Source organism: Lepisma saccharinum, chromosome 10 (genome assembly GCF_977018435.1).
Source record: "Lepisma saccharinum chromosome 10, izLepSacc3.1, whole genome shotgun sequence".
NCBI lineage: Eukaryota > Metazoa > Arthropoda > Insecta > Zygentoma > Lepismatidae > Lepisma > Lepisma saccharinum.
Window position 1 is genome coordinate 61,026,151 of NC_139238.1, and position 18,697 is coordinate 61,044,847.

An 18,697-nucleotide genomic window follows, 5' to 3' on the forward strand; every position below is an offset into this window, starting at 1 on the left:
TACATGGCTTGTCTTTCCTTACTACTGCAATCACAAAACTGGAGGAGCAGTGTCCTGAAAAGGAAGCACAGTGGGTTGTTTTGATGGATGTGCAACGAGAGCTGTAAGGGGTCGGGGAAAGAGAAGTTAGAACAAAGTTTAGCCAAAAACTCTGATGTTCAAGAAGTCGCAACCAACAAGGATGTGGATTACCGGTTGAAAACAAAATACGCACCACTTGTGTCTGTTGACGTTGAACGTTCTTTTTCAACTTACAAGTATCTGCTCAGTGACGGCAGATGTAGCCTCACTCAGAAGAACATAGAAATTTTGAATGTAATCTATTTTAACAGTTTTCGAGATGACTGATTCTAAGCAATTAAGAAGAAGCATGTTTTCCTTTATGTTGCTTTCTAATGTATCAGAGAATTTTCTTTGCTTAGTTATATTAAACGATTTAAAACCGAGAATACTCTGTGTGTTTATCCAGACAAGTTGAATCATATATGTATGGACTGCTCACAATAAATTCTACATCTGCAAATTAGCACCTATTTTAGCACCTTTTGTACAAAAATTGGCACCTTTTTTGCATCTTTATTGGCAAATTTTTGCACCTAAAATTCCTAGCTCTAATGATCAGACAGGATGTCAACGATGCGTTTATAACTAACATGTGATTATTCAAAATTCAAATAGTGCAGTGGAAAACAACTAACTAACTAACTCTCTAGACTTCTTAAAATCGAATAGAGCTAATACAAGTACAAGCGTAAATAATTAAATAAGTTACAAGGGGCTGAGACATGGTTCGAATCATTTGATCTAGGTATGGATGCAGACAGGTACTAAGTTTTGTGTGTGGACACAATTGGTAATGGAAAAATCTCCTTCAACACAATAACATAGTGGTAATGTTGGTCTTGCCTTGTTCCCATCGATAACATAGTGGTTACACGAAAGAAAGAAATAAAAAAAATAAAAACATTGTCCCCTATTAAGAAATACTTCTCGAAATTATTCAACCACTCTTTTTTTCTCTTCCTATCTTCGTAACTAAAAAAAAATGTTTTGTCAAACGTTTGGATGACTATGAAAATATTGAAACATATGATGTAATAATAAAATGTTGTTGCATTGTAATCAAATAAATTCGTTGAATATGTAGAATATGGTAGGATATATCTTAAAATTTTAGAAGCTATTTGTTATCATATTCTCTTTCTCTCTCTCTCTCTCTCTCTCTCTCTCCCTCTCTCTCTCTCTACCTTTTCTTAAATTCTCATCCTCATAGTTAAAATTAATCCAAGAGAAAATATATATTTTGTGTTGACATGGGAAACATGCAATAAAAATGCATGATTAATAGTTAAAGTTAAAAGCTGAATAAACATTGATGGTGATATACACAAACTTCTAGGCATGTGAGTTGCATAGAATTAAATACGAAATTGAGAGATGGAAGGCTTTTGTTGCTAAACCTTCGGGTTTAAGAAGGCAAGATAATTAGTTGCTTAATAAGGAGCTAATTAGAAACTGCTATCTTCGAGGCTTCATGATGCAAGCCTCGCCTTCTACAAGTTTATTTTCGACATGATCCTTGCTCTTGTTACTTTATACAGATAACATCAAAAGCTGTGACATGCGAGTTTTTGGCTCTTCTACTTACAACACAGGCACTCACGTTTCTTTTTACATCGCAACGATGAGGATAGTTAGTATTATATGGGTTTTGGTGAGTCTCAGACCTCTAGGAAAAATAAACGTCTGTAGGATTTTTTTGTGTAGTAGTGAGACATGCTAGCACCGTAAATTGAACAGCACATATCTTAGATTTTATTGAAAAGCAAGTTGAAGCCGTTGGAAGCAGTTTGAAGACTGAAATGGCTATGCAAGAACACTTATTATAATGTTAGTATTTTAGTATAATGTTTTGAGAATTGCTTCTCGATAATGTTTGGTATATAATTTAATCCATTGTTAGATAAAATACATTTAGTTGTTTTCCACTGCACTACTTGAATTTTGAATAATCACATGTTAGTTATAAACGCATCGTTGACATCCAGTATGATCATATATGTATTTGGGTTGAAGATTCGTATCTGACCGAAACATTTATTTTCTTATTTTTCTTGTTATCTGCTTTCTATATACAATATTAGAAACAAGACATTTCCATTAACAGTATTTCATGTTATGAAAAACATTTAAGTTTATACACCATAAGAGGTTTGATTGCAACAACGTTACCACTACGTCATCCGACAAAGGTTAGGATCAGTATTGTTATATTTTATTGCTCAGGTCATTTCTTTTTTTAATATGTACAGCTATAGGAGAACATAGTAACTTAAGCCCTCAGAGTCGTAAACCAACAAAAGTACACCTCTGTTAACTGCCTTCTGTTGGGGGAGGGGTGGACAATTGTAGCTGTTGGTGCTATACACTTTGAAGATTTGTTTTCTAAGTGCCACACATCAATTTCATCATAATTATCATTATTCATCCTCATCGTTGCCATTAGCCAAAACTGCCTCTTCTTTTTTACAAATTTTCGTACTGATATCCGTACACCCTAGGCCTTAGCAGATTAACAGAAATCGTCTGAAGTTTGAACTCGTAACCCCCCCCCCCCCCCCCCAATACCGTTGCAAGCTTATTTGTGATTGTTCTCTTCAATTATTCAAAGTACCTCACTTTCATATTCAAATACACACAAGTAAAGGGGGTTCATATCATATTAGTGATTTTAAATTGTATTCTTGGGGTCATGGACACACTTTCTAACATTGTTGCCTGATATTAAAATAAGTGAAAACACACTGCTATGCTTAATAAAAAGAAACATCCATTCATTGCCAGATTGTACAACTGTATAGGTCTTGTTTCATAAGCCTCGTTAATCTCATTCCAGGGACTGCATATTTTGTATACAGTTTATAGTGGTATCACAACACAGGTTATAACTCATTATTAAGTCTGTTAAAAAAAATCGTCAGTCCATATGAGAATTCATGCTGTGAAATTTTTATGCTGTTTAACCAACAGGATTCGAATCTCCGAGAGATTTGAGGTCCGCCTATGGTACCTGATAGACGACACCTTTGGGTTTCATAGTGATGGTATTTTATTTATATATCATGCGAGGTTAGGAAGGAAGTTCGCGCCACAACCAATGCAATGAGTTGTGTGATGATGCTGTCTGTTTCCGCGTTTGACTCATACCAATCATACGTATATCGTCTCCTTCCTTCCCTCGCCTCATGAAGCTCGTCCATCCTATCGGCCAACTTTTTGCCTGCATCCCGAAAAAGAGAATCAGGATTCTACAAGTTTTTCATACCACTTATTTTGCGAAGATTGTCCATAAAAATCATCTCGCACGGTGGACGAAATGCAGGCGCTATTTTGCTTAACTCAACGAGCCTTGCGACATCCTCACCTCCATCAAATGTGTACGTAAAAATCTTGTGCAGCAGTTCAAGTGGTAAGTCGGTTATACAAGTTGTCATTTTTACAAGGTGTTATTTAAATAGAAGTTTCTTGGTATTTAAAACTTTCTCAGGGAAAAATACAAAACGCACAATCAAGTCAAAATTCAATCTGTGTGAAAAAACAACTTGAACCACCTTCAAAATAAAATAATTGTAGTTACTAAAAATGTCAGCTATGTTATTTATACAGAATTTCCGGAGACAACAAGTAACATCTGGTCACACCAAAACTCAATCTGATTGAAATTACTATGCAAAAAAAATCACTTGATACACTTTTTAAACTTAAAAATAATAAATGATATGTAGTCTTAAAATAGATTAAATACTTAACTTTTAACAAAAAATTATGAGCAGCACTGCAACAACATGTCCGCACTCTTCAAACACTCTCACGATACTGACTGATATGTAATGCGAAAACCCCTTAAGTAACCTAAGCGCGGACCGCGTTGAAAACATCAGAAACAGTGAGCCAATCAGAAAACACCCATTACGTCATAATCCAACCAATCAGAAAACAACACATCAGATACGGGGTCATCATAATATTGCGTAATAACTTGTTGCGCAACATGATGCAATAGTTTACCCTTACGAGCCATCGCAATATAGCGTAATAACTTGTTGCGCAACATGATGCGATAGAAGTAGACCGGAAGTAGACCAGAAGTAAATTTGTGTGGGTGAGCGTGGGTGGGCGTGGGTGTGCGTGGGTGGGCGTAATCATTTCTAAGGTTGTCTCCTTGCTGATTTACAGTCTTTGATATGTATTTAGTCAACCTCCAAAGTTTGGTGCAATTATCCGGATTTGAAATATTTTGGCGCTTATTCCCCGCACTACTTCATCCAGCTAACCCCTCAATTTGTGTGGGTGAGCGTGGGTGGGTGTGGGTGTGCGTGGGTGGGCGTAATCATTTCTAAGGTTGTCTCCTTGCTGATTTACAGTCTTTGATATGTATTTAGTCAACCTCCAAAGTTTGGTGCAATTATCCGGATTTGAAATATTTTGGCGCTTATTCCCCGCACTACTTCATCCAGCTAACCCCTCAATTATAGATTACTATTATTATTATTTATCTAGTATTTGGCTTCTAAATATTTATTTTGTATCGTTGTGATTCCCGAAGAGATGTGATGGAAACTAGACAGAAACGAGAGAAGTGTGTTTCAAAATGTTGATATCCATTCAAGGAAATAAAATGTCTACACACTGCAAATTTGTATGATATAAGTCTGAATAGAGCAGTTGGCAAATTAAGATTTTCAAATTAACGACTAACACACACAATCTTATTTTTAGAGTTCAATCTTTAGAAAATAGTTTTTATCTTTATGCATTATTGTAAACGTATTAGAAAACATTAAATTTTCATTGCAGAAAATAGCAAAATCAGACCAAATCATTCCTTTCTTTATGATGGATGTGATGGGCCATTATCCAGGCTTTGCTGGGTTATTTATTGGAGGAATACTCTGTGCAACATTAAGGTATGTATTTACAAGTATTTTTTGTGATCTCTATTTCTGGAATATAATACATGGACAAAGTAAAAAAGAAATATCCAATTTAAGACAATACATATTCAAATTAATCGACATGATCCCAAGGTGATAAGTCACATGTGATGTAGATATTGGAGGAGAAAACTGAAGCTTTGAAAAATTTGTTACTTGGATCAAATACAGCCACACACTGAGGTACATGAGGTTTTTATCAACCAGTAAGTAGAAACTGTTTGACCAGACATATTGTTTCGGGTATTGTTACGGCCTAATCTCGTTTATCATAGGACGGCTCAACCTAAATGGTTGTGTTTTCCTTGGATTTTACCCTCTCTCTTGGATGTCAAATCTGTTTGTCCTGCTCACCAAAATTGAGAACTCACTTGCATTACTCGTTATTTATGTTAAAAATAGAAATATTGCAAATTAATTTATTTACTTAATTCTTGTTACTTTTATGTGACGAATCCATTTACTACGTAAGCCATATAGCACGAATCACGTTTAATTTTGTTTATACGCCATAAATTCTTGCAATATTTGACTTCGAATAGGCAAACGGAGCAGTGGAACAGCTCCTAACTTTAAATAAAAATACTGATAAATGGACGTTTTGTTTCAAAAAGGTTCGTACTAAAAGTTTCAGTTCAGTCACACACTGAAGCAAAATGAAATTTCTCACGTTGAGGTGCTAAAAATTTCCCAGTGCGTTCCGTATTTTCTGCACCTGTTAAGGTATAAGGAATACTGTACTGTTGACTTCATAGCACGTTTTTGCCACCACCCCTGTCATGCCCCTCTGTTATTATGGAGGGTGTAAGCCACAGCTCTGGAAAATCGTCTGCTAGTGTGCTGCAAACAAGAGTATCACGGAAAGTGTTGCCATCTCAGTATAAGAAGAAAGTGTGTATCAAACTTATAGTCTTTCTCAGAACGACGTCTTTTAATGTTGTTTCCACATGATCAATAGGTTATTTGTATACATTTGTTCAATGTTTGTAACATGTAACGTGGATATAATAGCACCAGTTGTAAAAAGTTGCAACATGATTGTCGAATAGACAATGTCCCTTATCCTTCAATCTATTTTGGTGGTAAGTTGAAAGGATTGCAACTAGGAAAGGGTATTCCATGCATTTCTGGCTTCCACAAAAGGTGGTTTCAGCCATGCATATGCATATGTTTGATTATTTTAATTTGATATTTGTTCTAAATTACCATTTGTCAATACAAGATATGTATTCCCTAATGTTTGTGCAGCAAACTTAGTGGATAGGAGGAAAACAACTACACTGTTCCAACTTGTTTCGGATACGATTTTTTTTCTGGCAGTTCATTAAGTTAGGCATGTCGTGTTGTACCTGTTGTTGCTGTGAAGGATTGGTTGTTTTTTGTTGTCTGAAGCACTGGCATATGCGGGGGGCCTCATGTAGCTGTAGCCTTTTTCCGAAATTGTGTGAAAATCAAAAATGGGAATGAAAGCAATGAAGAACTCGGTGAAAAACAAAGTCGTGAATTCAAACTCTTGACGTAACCTCTGATTACCAAAACGAAAGTTAGAAAATATTTTATATTGTGTTCCGACTCTACCTAGAAAGCAGCTATGCCATATACTTTTACAATTCCAGAGTCCTACGTTTACTAGTGGTTCGAATTGAGTGTGTGTGTTGGGAGAATGGTCATTGCAAGTGCAAGAAAGAATATCATCATTAACCACTTGCCTGATTAACCCAAGTTAACTCGGAATTTGTTTTTGCTTTACATATTATTTACCCGAGTTATCTCGTTAAAATCGAGCAACCGCAGTGCACTTTTCTGCCTACCCGGATAGACTCGTTTGAGCTTTAAAAGGTGTTAATTCCCATTTTGGCCACTAGATGGAAGGCCATCTACCGGATTCCCATGACACTACGTAGTTGTGGTCGTTCTGTGAGTGTAGTGTCAAAACGTACAGAGCGTTTTTGTGTTGTGAATACATTCTGTTCATGTTTTAGTGTTTTCCATCGTGTGAAGAACAACAAGATGAGTAACGATAAGCTTAGACAACAGTATAGAGGAGGAGAAGGAAAAATGGATGTGAGTGGAAGTGATACAACAGTGGACAGTGTGTGTACTGACGGGACAGATACAGATAGTTGTGGTGGTGTACAGTCGCCTTCTAAAATATTTTCTTTGGTATATGATTTGTTGGGAAAGGGGTACTGTTTGACAATGGACAATTATTATAACTCCCCACAACTTGCAGATCTGTTCATTTCGAAAAAGCTGATGTATTTGGAACACTGAAACGCAGTAGGAGAGATGTACCACAGACTCTAAGAACAGCCAAATTGAAGAAAGGCGAAGAAGTAGGGTTGCAATGCGGCAAAGTGACAGTCATGAAATGGAAAGATAAGAAGGATGTGACATTGTTGTCAACCATCCATTCTGTTGAAATGATGACTGTAACACAAAGTCACAAAGCCAAAATTAAACCACGAGTGGTGGTCGATTACAACGACAAAATGGGTGGTGTTGATCAGCATCTTGCTTCATACGCCACACCAACAAAGCGTGGCAAAAAGTATTATAAAAAGATTTTCTTTCATCTGTTGGATCTGTCTCTTTGGAATTCAACATTAAAACGTGAAGACATTTTATTTTTTACAGTTTATATGCTATTTTGAAACATTTGTAGTACTTTCCATGTATGTACGAGTTAACTCGGGTTAATAATTATGGAAGTTTTTTGAATAGTTTGGTAACCTTATTTGACCCCAAAAATAGAATTTCATTACTGTTCCTTAATTGCCGATATCGGTACATTACAAACACACAATAAAAAAAATGTGTAAAATATGGACCACTTTTGGGAAAATAAAGTGTCAGGCAAGTGGTTAACAGCATTTGTCTAAGAAATGTCACGAGCCGCCACACCTCAGGGAGTTAGAATGAAACCCTTTCTCAACCTACAGATTTCCCCGATTTATCTCGTTCCCTTCCGCCATTGATTTGCCAAAATAAAAATTCACAGATGACAGATATTACGAACATGAGGTTGAGAACTTCTTCACACAATCCTGACTTCTTTTTCTGTGGAATCGAATCGTTAGCAGAGTGTTGGCCAAAGTGTGGAGATGAATATAAGGAAACTTCTCTGACTAATCAATTATTCTTGATTACTTTTACATAGCATTTGGAAGTAGATGTCTGTCGGACACTTGAATCTCACCAACCAAATATAACCTACTGAATAGATAACTAACTGCGACGTGCACTTCTGATGTGTACGAGGATTAGCCTAGTCTGCAGTTTAAAGCTCACAAGGATCAATTTATGGAGTGAAATCTGTCCACAAAATAGAGAAACATAGTTTTGAGACAAGGATATTTGCCACAGATATCGAGGAACATGCCTTTGAAATTTACGATACATGGCAATCAATGTCAAGCGGTGGGAGAATCAATTATGGCAACGTGTTACTCATTTCACTTATCTATTTATTTTCAATATGTATAACCAATAAATTGGGCTTAGTACTCGTAGAGCATATTGTGGTTATAAAATTGACACAGTGTCAATAAATTTTAACCAATTTGCCTATTAAAAATGACCATAACGGCCTGTTGATTTAATGGTGGCAACAGGAAGAGGTGACAACACCGGGCATGAGCTTACAGGCATTCAGCATTGTCAGTTGGGTACCATGTCGATGTGTGGAGTACTAATAGTGGGCGGTGCAGCGAGTGTTGTTGTATATGTACAAGTTTGAAATAAACACCATTTTGTGTACTGCCCTAAGACATGTTTGCAAAGGTAGAACAGCGATTGTGGATCAAACTCCAGGTGGCCCGTGGTAAAAGTTCACGAGAATGTGACAAAGACTTGCATGAAGCCTGTAGTAACAATACATAGCCGTATCTGATTATTGCACAATGGTGACAATATGCATAGCCCAGTATGATGCAACTTTTCTCATGTTGAGGTCGTTATCACTGACACATCTCAACATCCTCAAGAAATGCACTTACCAATTGTGCAACCATCAGATATGGCTAGGTATTGTTGCTACAGGCTTCATGCAAGTCTTGATAACATTCTCGTGCACAGTCCACCTGGATTTTGAACCACAATAGCTGTTCTACCTCCTTAAACATGTTTTAGGGCAGTGAACAAAATAGTGTTCAGTTCAACCTCATACATACGCAACAGCATTCGCTGCACAGACCACTTTTGGAACTTCACGTATCCACATGGGCCCTAACTGACAATGCTCACCCTCTGATAGCACATGCACAGTGTTATCACCTTTTCCTGGCAGTGATGCCAGTTTTAAATGTATAGTCCACGCATGAAATCGTAAATGTTAGATTTTCACAAGTATTAATGTAATGTGAATTATATTAACAGCACATTGTCTACTGTTTTCAATTCGCTTGCCACCATCACCATGGAGGACTTCGTTGCATCCAAATGGAGAATGCCAGATGATAAGGTTCTTAGGTTTGCCAAATGGATTTCTGCATTATACGGATTGATTGTGTTTGGTATAGTTTTCTTCATTCCTTATCTTGGAACAATAAACCAGGTATGGTACAAGTCTTGAAATGACGTCCTCTCACAGCTACTAATCTCTGCATATTTTAAGAATATAGAATCATATTTACATGCTTAATGTGAAAATTACATATACGTATTATAATTTTAAAGTCTAGTTGAATGTTAAGTTCTGCTGTTGAAAATATTTTACAATTTAAAAATAAATAATAATAATGGCATTTTTAATAATGAGGTTCTAATCTTGAATTTCAAACTTGTACGATGTTTCACCTACTCTACACATCTTCATGTGAAACAAAGTAATGAGTGATAAAGTACACACTAACACTTTACAAAGCTTTATATTAAATTATTGTAAATGCTATTGTACGTATTCTCTAGATTCAATATATTTATACAACAAATTGATTTTGATGTGGCGTTGAATTTTTCCATTTGTGTTTTTTTCCAAATTCCAACCGTCAGAAGTAGTGTAGAAAGTAATTAATTTAAAACAATATAGAATTTTGATGTATGTTCTAGATTTTTCGTTTGATTCTAATGAAACACTGTATTTTACAGATGATGGTTACGGTAAACAGTTTGGCATGCGGCGCAATAGGAGGATTGTTCACTTTGGGAATGTTCTATCCTTGGTGTAACTCGAAAGTAAGTATAATTGCATAGTTCCATTTTTATATGTACATATTAGAGAGAAACATAGAAAAATTGAGTCCTTTTCTATAAAATAATATTTTCATGGCTGTAGCTCAGTCATTATGGTGTCTGACTATTATGCCAGAGAACCGGGTTCGATATTCGGCTGGGGAGAACTGGGATTTTTTCCATCGTTTCAAGTGACTCCAGTACACACTCAGGGTTGTATAAAGTGAGTACCTGGAGGAAACTCTGAGGGGTAAAGGCAGCAGGGGCATGGTGCTGATCACATCACCCCCCACTCTCGGTCGTGATCAAGGAAGTGTGTGGCCCTAACTCCATACCTCCTACACGCTCTATATTTCTTTCACTTTGGTCTTCTCATTATGAAAAAAAATAGAAATAATTTGACATTGTAGTTTAATGTGAAGCATAGTGATATGACATAACTCCATCACTAATTTCAGTAGGTATCACTTTTACATAAGTGTACTTTGTCCCTGAGAAAATTATGCAATAGGCCACCTATGCTGTATTGCAAGACATTTCCCCAGAGTAATGAAAGTGAAGTCAGCAAAGAGATAAACATAAGAATTGTCTTAGAGTCTCATGAAAAAAATACTTTTAAAATATCACCAGCTATGTAGTGCCACTTTCCTGGTAGTGATAAAAAAACGAATGTTTGATAAAGCAGTTTTGAGGAAGATATTATGTGTTATCGTGAGTGTGGTGCTTAGCTACTAGCCCGAACACCTATGTTTGGCAACTGATATATGTTAAATTTGGTAGGAAGAACAACCTTAATGGTTATAGGTGGTACGTACGTTCCGGATGCAAAAATCGTGCTTTCTGTTGTACACAGCATACAGTCCTCTCGGTCTCCAGATGAAGAATTTTGAATTGGGCATTTCAGGAAAAGGGGACAAGCGGATGTGGTATATACCAGAAAGCAAGATTTTCACACCTGAAATTCATCTATTGGACATGGGATGTGATCCAACAATGCTGGCGTGTGCACTTGGCAACCAAGCGTTTGTTGTCGCCGCTACCCAATACCACTCCTATGATCGATGTCTTGTCTTGCTATGTTATTGCTTTTGTTTTGAAACAAGTACGTATCGTAATTTTCAACTGAACGATAGAAGTGTTACAACAATACCCAAAAATGTTAAAAAAGAACAAAAAAAACATTGTCTGTGTCATGTATGTGCGCAGTGGTTAATTTATGGACACACATTGGTTCAACTTAGAATAAATATCATCATATTAACAACGATTTAATACATTACTTACAGATCAATTTCCCAGATGACTTTTCTCACATTTTTATACATAAACAACTTTACAAACAATGAATGTTGATAACCAAACACGGTTAACATAATTCAAATATTATCCACACTTAACAGCGTGAAGGGTGCTGCTTCTCCTTGATTACAAAAATATAGAGGACAGTAACTGTCGCTAAACAGAAGCAACAGTGAAGTCTGTTCTGCAACGAGCGAGGCCTATAAGCAACAACATTTTTCAGGTGTTTCTTAGAACGTAGCTTCTCAGTCTGAAACACTGGTGTTGTATATACTTATAACTGACAGTCAATTCATATTTCTACCCTGCCCCATTATCTCTGGAGTATGCGAACGAAAACAAGTCTGCCCAAGTACTGACGCGAAAAGGCCTCACCAATGAACACGTGAGAGGGATTGCGTTGAGGCGGAGCGACTGAAGTTTGTTGACTTGTAGCAACCCACGTGCATTGTCGTACAAAGAAAGATACCCCTAGAAAATCTGAGCCGAGTTCGAAGTGCACCGAACCTCGAGTGCGGAGGTAAAGTGTGGGGAGCCAAGCTAGTAACATATTTATTTGGGGGCCTGTCGCAGGATATTGAACGAGATTTTTTTGCTTTGAAAGTTAAGGAGAGAAACGGACGAGGATCGAACCGATGATGTTGCGAAACAGAAAAGGGTAAGTTACAAGAATGTTGCTTGGTAACTCGAGCCGGTCCAGCCCGACCGCGTCAGAACTTTCTGTTGTTGAGGAACATAGGTGCGGTCCGAGAGTGACAATGGAGGAAATTAGTTTGCCGCTTCCGACATTTGAAGCAAATGTAGGGAAGGAAGATGTTTTTTCGTATCTGGATAGGATTCAAGATTACGCGAGAATGCTGAAAATTGCTGAAGATGATCTTCTGAAGCAGTTTATTCCTCTTTCGTTGAGAGATGAAGCGAGAGAGTGTTTTTTGTTCACGGAACCGTTCGGTGATTTTTCACAATTCAGGCATAAATTCTTGCAGGCTTTTCATGGATTGGATTATCACAGAGAAGCAGAGTTATTTTTGTCTCAGAGGTTTCAACTTGCTAACGAGGGATTGGCGGAATACGTTCGCAAAGTTGACAGGCATTTTAGTAGGATAAGGAATTCGGCTTCTGCACAGGAGAGAATTGACTTTGTGAAATCGCACTGCAATCCGGTATTTAGGGATTATTTGTACAACAAGACATTCACTTCTATGAGAGAAATGAGCGAGTACGTGCTGGAATTGCAAGCGGAGTTTTTGGAAAGGCAGAGATTCAAGTCTTTCGTTTCTGAAGACGAAATTCGCAGCTGGGAGTTGAGAAAGTCGGTTAAGCAGGAATGCGAAGAAGAGGGGGGAGGGAGAATGAAATCTGATACTTTCTTGGACCCTGTGATTATTGGTTTTGACCGCTCGAAAGTCGAGCGCTTGAGGGCTGAACATGTGGTTTCACGCCCTCCACCCTCGCGGCTTGCGGTGAGGGATGAAAACAAACAGAACCGCTTTTCGAAGGAAGATTGCCAGAGAAATAAATTATGATACACTTGTGGACAAAAAGGTTGCCGAGCTTCAAATCACAAATCAAATCAAAACAAGATAAATAAACGTGGGAAGGAAGTAACAAAAAACGCGTAGAGTCACCACAAATTTGTCAAGTTCGTGGCGTGGAAACTGCAAATTTTACAAAGAGGAAAATTTTTCACCTCACAATGTAAATGTTAAAGAGATAAGGGAACCTATTGTTTTATGCAACGTGGCTAACGTGGAAGTACACGCATGTATTGATACTGCGTCGTCCAATAACTTTGTGTCTTTGGAGGTTTTCGAGAAAATGAAGACAAATGGAGTGAAATTGAAGGGTTGTAAAACTAAAGTAATACTTGCGGAAGGAAATGTGGAATTTTTGGGGAGCGCTTACGTGAATATTAAGTTTCACGGACACAAGGCTCGGGATCAGATATTTGTGTTATCTAATGCTAATCATGAAATGTTAATGGGAAGGACATTAATGGCTGGGACTTATACCCATGATTCATCGTAACGGGTGGGCAATTGAGCCTGATCTTTCGAAAATCATGCCTTTTGATGCGCCGTCGACACGTGACAGCGTTGATGCTGTTGGTTCAAGCGGACTGAGTTCGACCACGGATGGAGTCGAAGGAGTCCGAGATAACGTTTCTGCATGCGGAGCGTAGACACGTAGCAGCGACATCAAAGAGGAGGGGGTTGACGAAGAGAAAAGGATTGCCATGCTGATGGAGGGTAGCGATATCTCAGAGAAAAACAAGCCGAAATTGATTGCCATATTAAGAAGGCATATTGATGTTTTTCAAGATAAACCGGGATTAGCAAAGGATTACGAGGTTCGTTTGGATGTGAATAACGAGAAGCCGCTCCGAGCGAAACCTAGACCACTTTCTGAGCAAAAGAGGAAATTAATGAAGCAGGCTGTTGAGCAGATGCTTGAAGACGGGATCATTGAAAGGGGTGACACAGATTACCTTTCACCGCCTATCCTTCATGTGAAGAGAGATAACACATGTAAAGTGATCATCGACAGCAAAGGCTTGAATAAGAGAATGGAGGCTAGACGTAGAGATATACCTGACATTAGGTCGACAATATGTAAGCTTTCTGGGGGAACTATATTTACAGTTCTGGATATTCCGTTTGCATTTGCAAATATGCAGATTTCTGAAGATACAAGAAAATATGCAGGTTTCTTGACAGAAATGGGAACGTTTAGATACAAAAGTTATTTTATGGCTGTCGTAGTGGACCTTTTCACCTTGCGGAACTGATGCAGAAGACGCTAGGAGAGCATTATCAAACTGATGCAATATGTTATTATGATGACGTAGTGATTGCGAACGCTACCGAGGAAGAACAACTGAGAGTGTTGGATTTTGTCCTGGGAAAGATGAAAGACAAAGGACTGAGGATTAGTTATCGAAAGTCGCGTCTCTTCAGAAAGAAAATTGATTTTCTTGGGTTTACAATTTCAGAAAATATGATATCGTGTGCGGAAAGTAAGAGGAAACAAGCAGAGTGATTGCAGCACCCGAGAAATATCAAGCAAGTTAGGAGACTAGTAGGTTTTTTAAATTTTCTCTCAGATTTCATAAAGGACCAAGCAAAGATATCCAAACCGATCACAGACTTGTTACAAGGAAATAGGAAATTTTCTTGGGGAAAAGAACAAGAAGAGAGTTTGCAGAAGTTGAAGGATGCAATTGTAAATAGTCCTGATCTCAAGATTCCTGACGTTTCGAAACCGTTTCACTTGTTTGTAGACTGCTCTGACATAGCACTTGGCTATATCGTCACTCAGGAGGACGATAAAACCAAAAAATTGCAGACTGTTGCATTTGGGAGTAAGAAGCTGTCTGAAACTCAGCGTTCTTATTCTGTTACAGCGAAAGAGTTATTTGCGTTGACCATGGGTCTGGAGAAATTTGAATATTACTTTCTGCAAGCACCGGAAGTGATAGCTTACACTGACCATTCTGCGCTCGTGGATATCTTGAAATCTTCTCACATTCCGAGCCACATAAACAGAATGATAAACAGGGTGACCAGGTTTCCAGTTACCGTAAAATACATTGCCAGTAGAAATAACACAGCGGTTGACTACTTGTCAAGGATCGAAGCGGGATTCTCCGAGAGGGAGAATTACATTGGATCTTCCGATGTAGAAGAGAATTATCCGATAGAGGATATCAAGTCTGAAGGATATTTCAGATTAGAGATGCCTGATGGGATGATAATGGAACACCATGAGATTCCTAAAGTCGAAGGCAAAGTGTATCAGAAATTCGACCGGAAGCAGAAAAAGAAAAAGGAAGCGATGTTTACAGATGCAGCTGGCAACACTGTAAGCGGAAGACAGACGGACGGACAGAAAGAAACTTCGCCGTCCGTAGATCCTAACGATAAAGATATGTGGAAAGAAGAACAACAGAGTGATCCTTACTTGTCGAAATTAATTGGATGTTTAAATGGAGAAGAAGTTGAAATAAAGGATGCTCCAGAGAAGAGAAAATTTGACTTTTATCTGCAACATTCCTGTCTCGACGATGATGGACTGCTTTACCGTTTCGTTGACGAAAACACTGGACTTTATCCACCGTTTAGCTCCAGATTGAAGCTGTGGGTACCAGAAAAGTTGAAGAGTGAAGTACTTAAATCTTCGCACGATGATTTATTATCTGCGCACTTAGAACATGGAAAGACATTGTTTAAGGTCCTAGAGAATTATACTTGGGATGGAGTAGTCAAAGATGTCAGTAACTATTGCAAAAGTTGTATCACTTGTCTTCAGTATAATCCTGACAACAGCAGAAAGATGGGATTTATGAACTCGAGAAAATCTACTGCGCCTGGATACAAAGTGTTTCTGGATATTTTTGGACCACTGCCTACAAGTACGAAAGGGAGATACAAGTACTCTTTCGTCATTCAAGATGAGTTCTCAAGGCACATTAGTTTGACACCGCTTAGAACTACAACGGCGAGGACGAACTCGCATTTTTTTTTTGAAGTACTGTTTTCAGTCAGGATTCCTGAAATACGTTGTCAGTGACAACCAGAGTGTATTTCGAAGCAAACTGTATTCACAAACGTTGCGTTCTGTGAATTGCAAGCCTGTCTATATTACGCCATATAGACCGAAGGGAAATAAATCAGAAGCAGCGATTAAGATAATCAAGCAAGCACTTGGGAAGTTGCGCAAGGAACACTCGTCGTGGGCTGAAAACTTGGACGCGATAAGTTTTGCCATTAATAATGCAACGAATTCGATGACTGGATTGAAGCCGTCATTCTTGTTCTTTGGACGTGATTTGTACACACCGCATGACACTCGGAAAATGGAGCTTCAGAAGGAAGATGGAACCGGGTAGGACGTCACGCCGGAGTGACAGATGGATTACGTCATACAGTTAAAGGAAAGAATGGGCGTGGCTTTCGAATTTGCAAGAGAAAAAGAAGAGAAGACGAGGCGAAAGGCGTCAAAGACCTACAATAAAGGCAGAAGAAGGGTTAATCTTCGTGTCGGAGATCGAGTAATGCTTCAAGAGCATAGAATTTCGTCTGTTTTTAATAAGCAAATTGCGTGCTTTTTCCCGAAATTCAAGGGAAGTTACAGAATTCAGAAATTAACTACTCCAAATAATGTTGTTTTGGAAAAGGAGGGTGAGGGGAAGAGAGTTCTGGCTAACGTTGACCAGCTGAAGGTCATCCCGAGAAGAAATTTGAGAAGTGTGAGGGAAAGCACTCGTCCCTAAATTCTACCCTGAGAATACATCTCAAGGGGAGGGGGTAGAAGGGATGTGAAAAATAAATAAGCCGAAAAGTCGACTTCTAGTTTGTACAGTAGTAATTAAGTTACTGATTTATTGTCACTACACATTAGTATCCTGGTAAATCCATTTCTTGTGAATGTAAGATTTAAAATTGCGGACTGTGTGGATTTTATGTTATGTGAATCTCTTACCGATAAAAGTAGATGAATATTCTGCACACGAGGACATGAGATTTTCATCGCTAAGAGAACGCTGAAGGATGGCAGTTCGATGCCATTTTAAAATCGGGTCGTGTGATCGAACGATAGAACTTTTTGAAAGCATTTGAAGTTGAAATTCGGCAGGAGTCGAACCGAGTACTGCAGAAGTCACAGACTCAAGAACTAGGGGACTAAGGAGCAAGAGGATCTTCGGATGGACCAAGGAGGGGGCTGAGTCGACCCTAGAGAGGGAGCCGGACATGTTCTTTGGAAGGTGGAGGAGCTGAATATGTCTGAACCTGGGAACAGTCCTGATGACCAGATGACCGAGATGTCCAGGAGGTTCCAGGATTCCCGGAGGAAGAAACCGTGTGGAAATAGGATATTTAGTGCAGTGAAATCGAGACTCTTCTTTTCAGAGAGACGGTTGTGATGTGTAGTGAAAATAACGTTATCAGTGAACTTTTTCTTCTTTTCAGATACAGTGCTTAACTTTTTCAGTGACTTTAAGACAATTCACACAGACTGAAAATTAAATTTCAGATTGAATTGTAACGCTGGGGAGGGGGAATCTGTTACCCTGCCCCCATGTCAGGGCAACAGTGTTTTTTTTTCTTATTGAAATATTTATTAATATGTTAATTAATTGGGTAATCAAGTGTATAAACATATATATGTGTGATTAGTGTAAATCAATTTCTTATTCATTTTTAGGTTCCTATATATTCCATGTATAAAATCCATGTAGCTCTCTGTTCTTTCTTCGTGTTTCGAACGTTCAAAAGAAAGGCGTGCAGTTTAGCTGTTAAAGATTAAATTTTTGAAAGAAGGGCCGTTGGCAACAGACGCCAACAAAACGTATATAAACTCCCAGATGAGAGTGGGGGAGGTCGGCTGTTGGAACTGACACTTGGAAGGAAGAGGCTGTTTTTGCTTCGGTCAGCTAGGACCGGAGGACAGGTCTCCTGAAACGGATGCTGTAAGAGATTGGATTGCCGGGCAAGCTAGTGCCTTGGTGTCCAGTATACAGGTAAAAGGGTAGTTTGTACTGGATGTTATTTTGAAGTAATTACGGTGCGTCGGTCAGCCTAGTGCCTTGTCACCGTGGAGGTTGAGAAATGTACACATCGGGCGACCTCGCGCCTGTTAAGACGTTTCTTGGAGTAACGCGAGTCTACCTTGTGACAAGGATACTCCAGATGTAATTCATGAAATGTAAAGCATCCAGGTACAAACAATAGAGATTCCAACATCAAAATTAGAGTTTTGGCCCGATAATTAGAGAAATGAACTTTCGGATACGACTTGTATATACTTCAAATTTTACGTTAATTAAACTTATAGAAATACCCAAAATTTCCGTTTATAATTTCACAAATGCTGGACAAGGTAATTTATTCCCTATAGAAATAAGGTCTCGCAAAGGTTATCCGTTGTCTCTTGTAATTAATTATTTAATTATGTTGACTTGTAGCAACCCACGTGCATTGTCGTACACAGAAAGATACCCCTAGAAAAAATCTGAGCCAAGTTCGAAGTGCACCGAACCTCGAGTGCGGAGGTAAAGTGTGTGTGTGTGGGGGGGGGGGGTTGTAACAAGTTATCAGCCTTCCCAGCAGCGTGTACTGCTTCCCTCTGCCCACTCGATTTCCTCCCTTTCTCTGACACTCTGCTCGGCCTTGCTTCAGAGATGACTGGGACAGGGTATAGCGCTATGGTTATTGTACGGAAAAATTAATACC

The 18,697-nt window shown here is 38.5% G+C and overlaps 1 protein-coding gene across 6 annotated transcripts in view; it reads left to right on the top strand.

Annotated features, from left to right (window-relative positions):
• LOC145993918 (sodium-coupled monocarboxylate transporter 2-like) overlaps positions 1 to 18,697 on the top strand; it is a 386,054-nt gene that overhangs the window by 289,187 nt on the left and 78,170 nt on the right. For all 6 annotated transcript variants that reach the window (XM_083129842.1, XM_083129839.1, XM_083129844.1 and 3 more), the window contains 3 exons: positions 4,858 to 4,967; positions 9,372 to 9,549; positions 10,083 to 10,169. In XM_083129842.1, the coding sequence (XP_082985968.1) occupies positions 4,858 to 4,967; positions 9,372 to 9,549; positions 10,083 to 10,169 (375 nt within the window). The remainder of the gene's footprint in view (positions 1 to 4,857; positions 4,968 to 9,371; positions 9,550 to 10,082; positions 10,170 to 18,697) is intronic.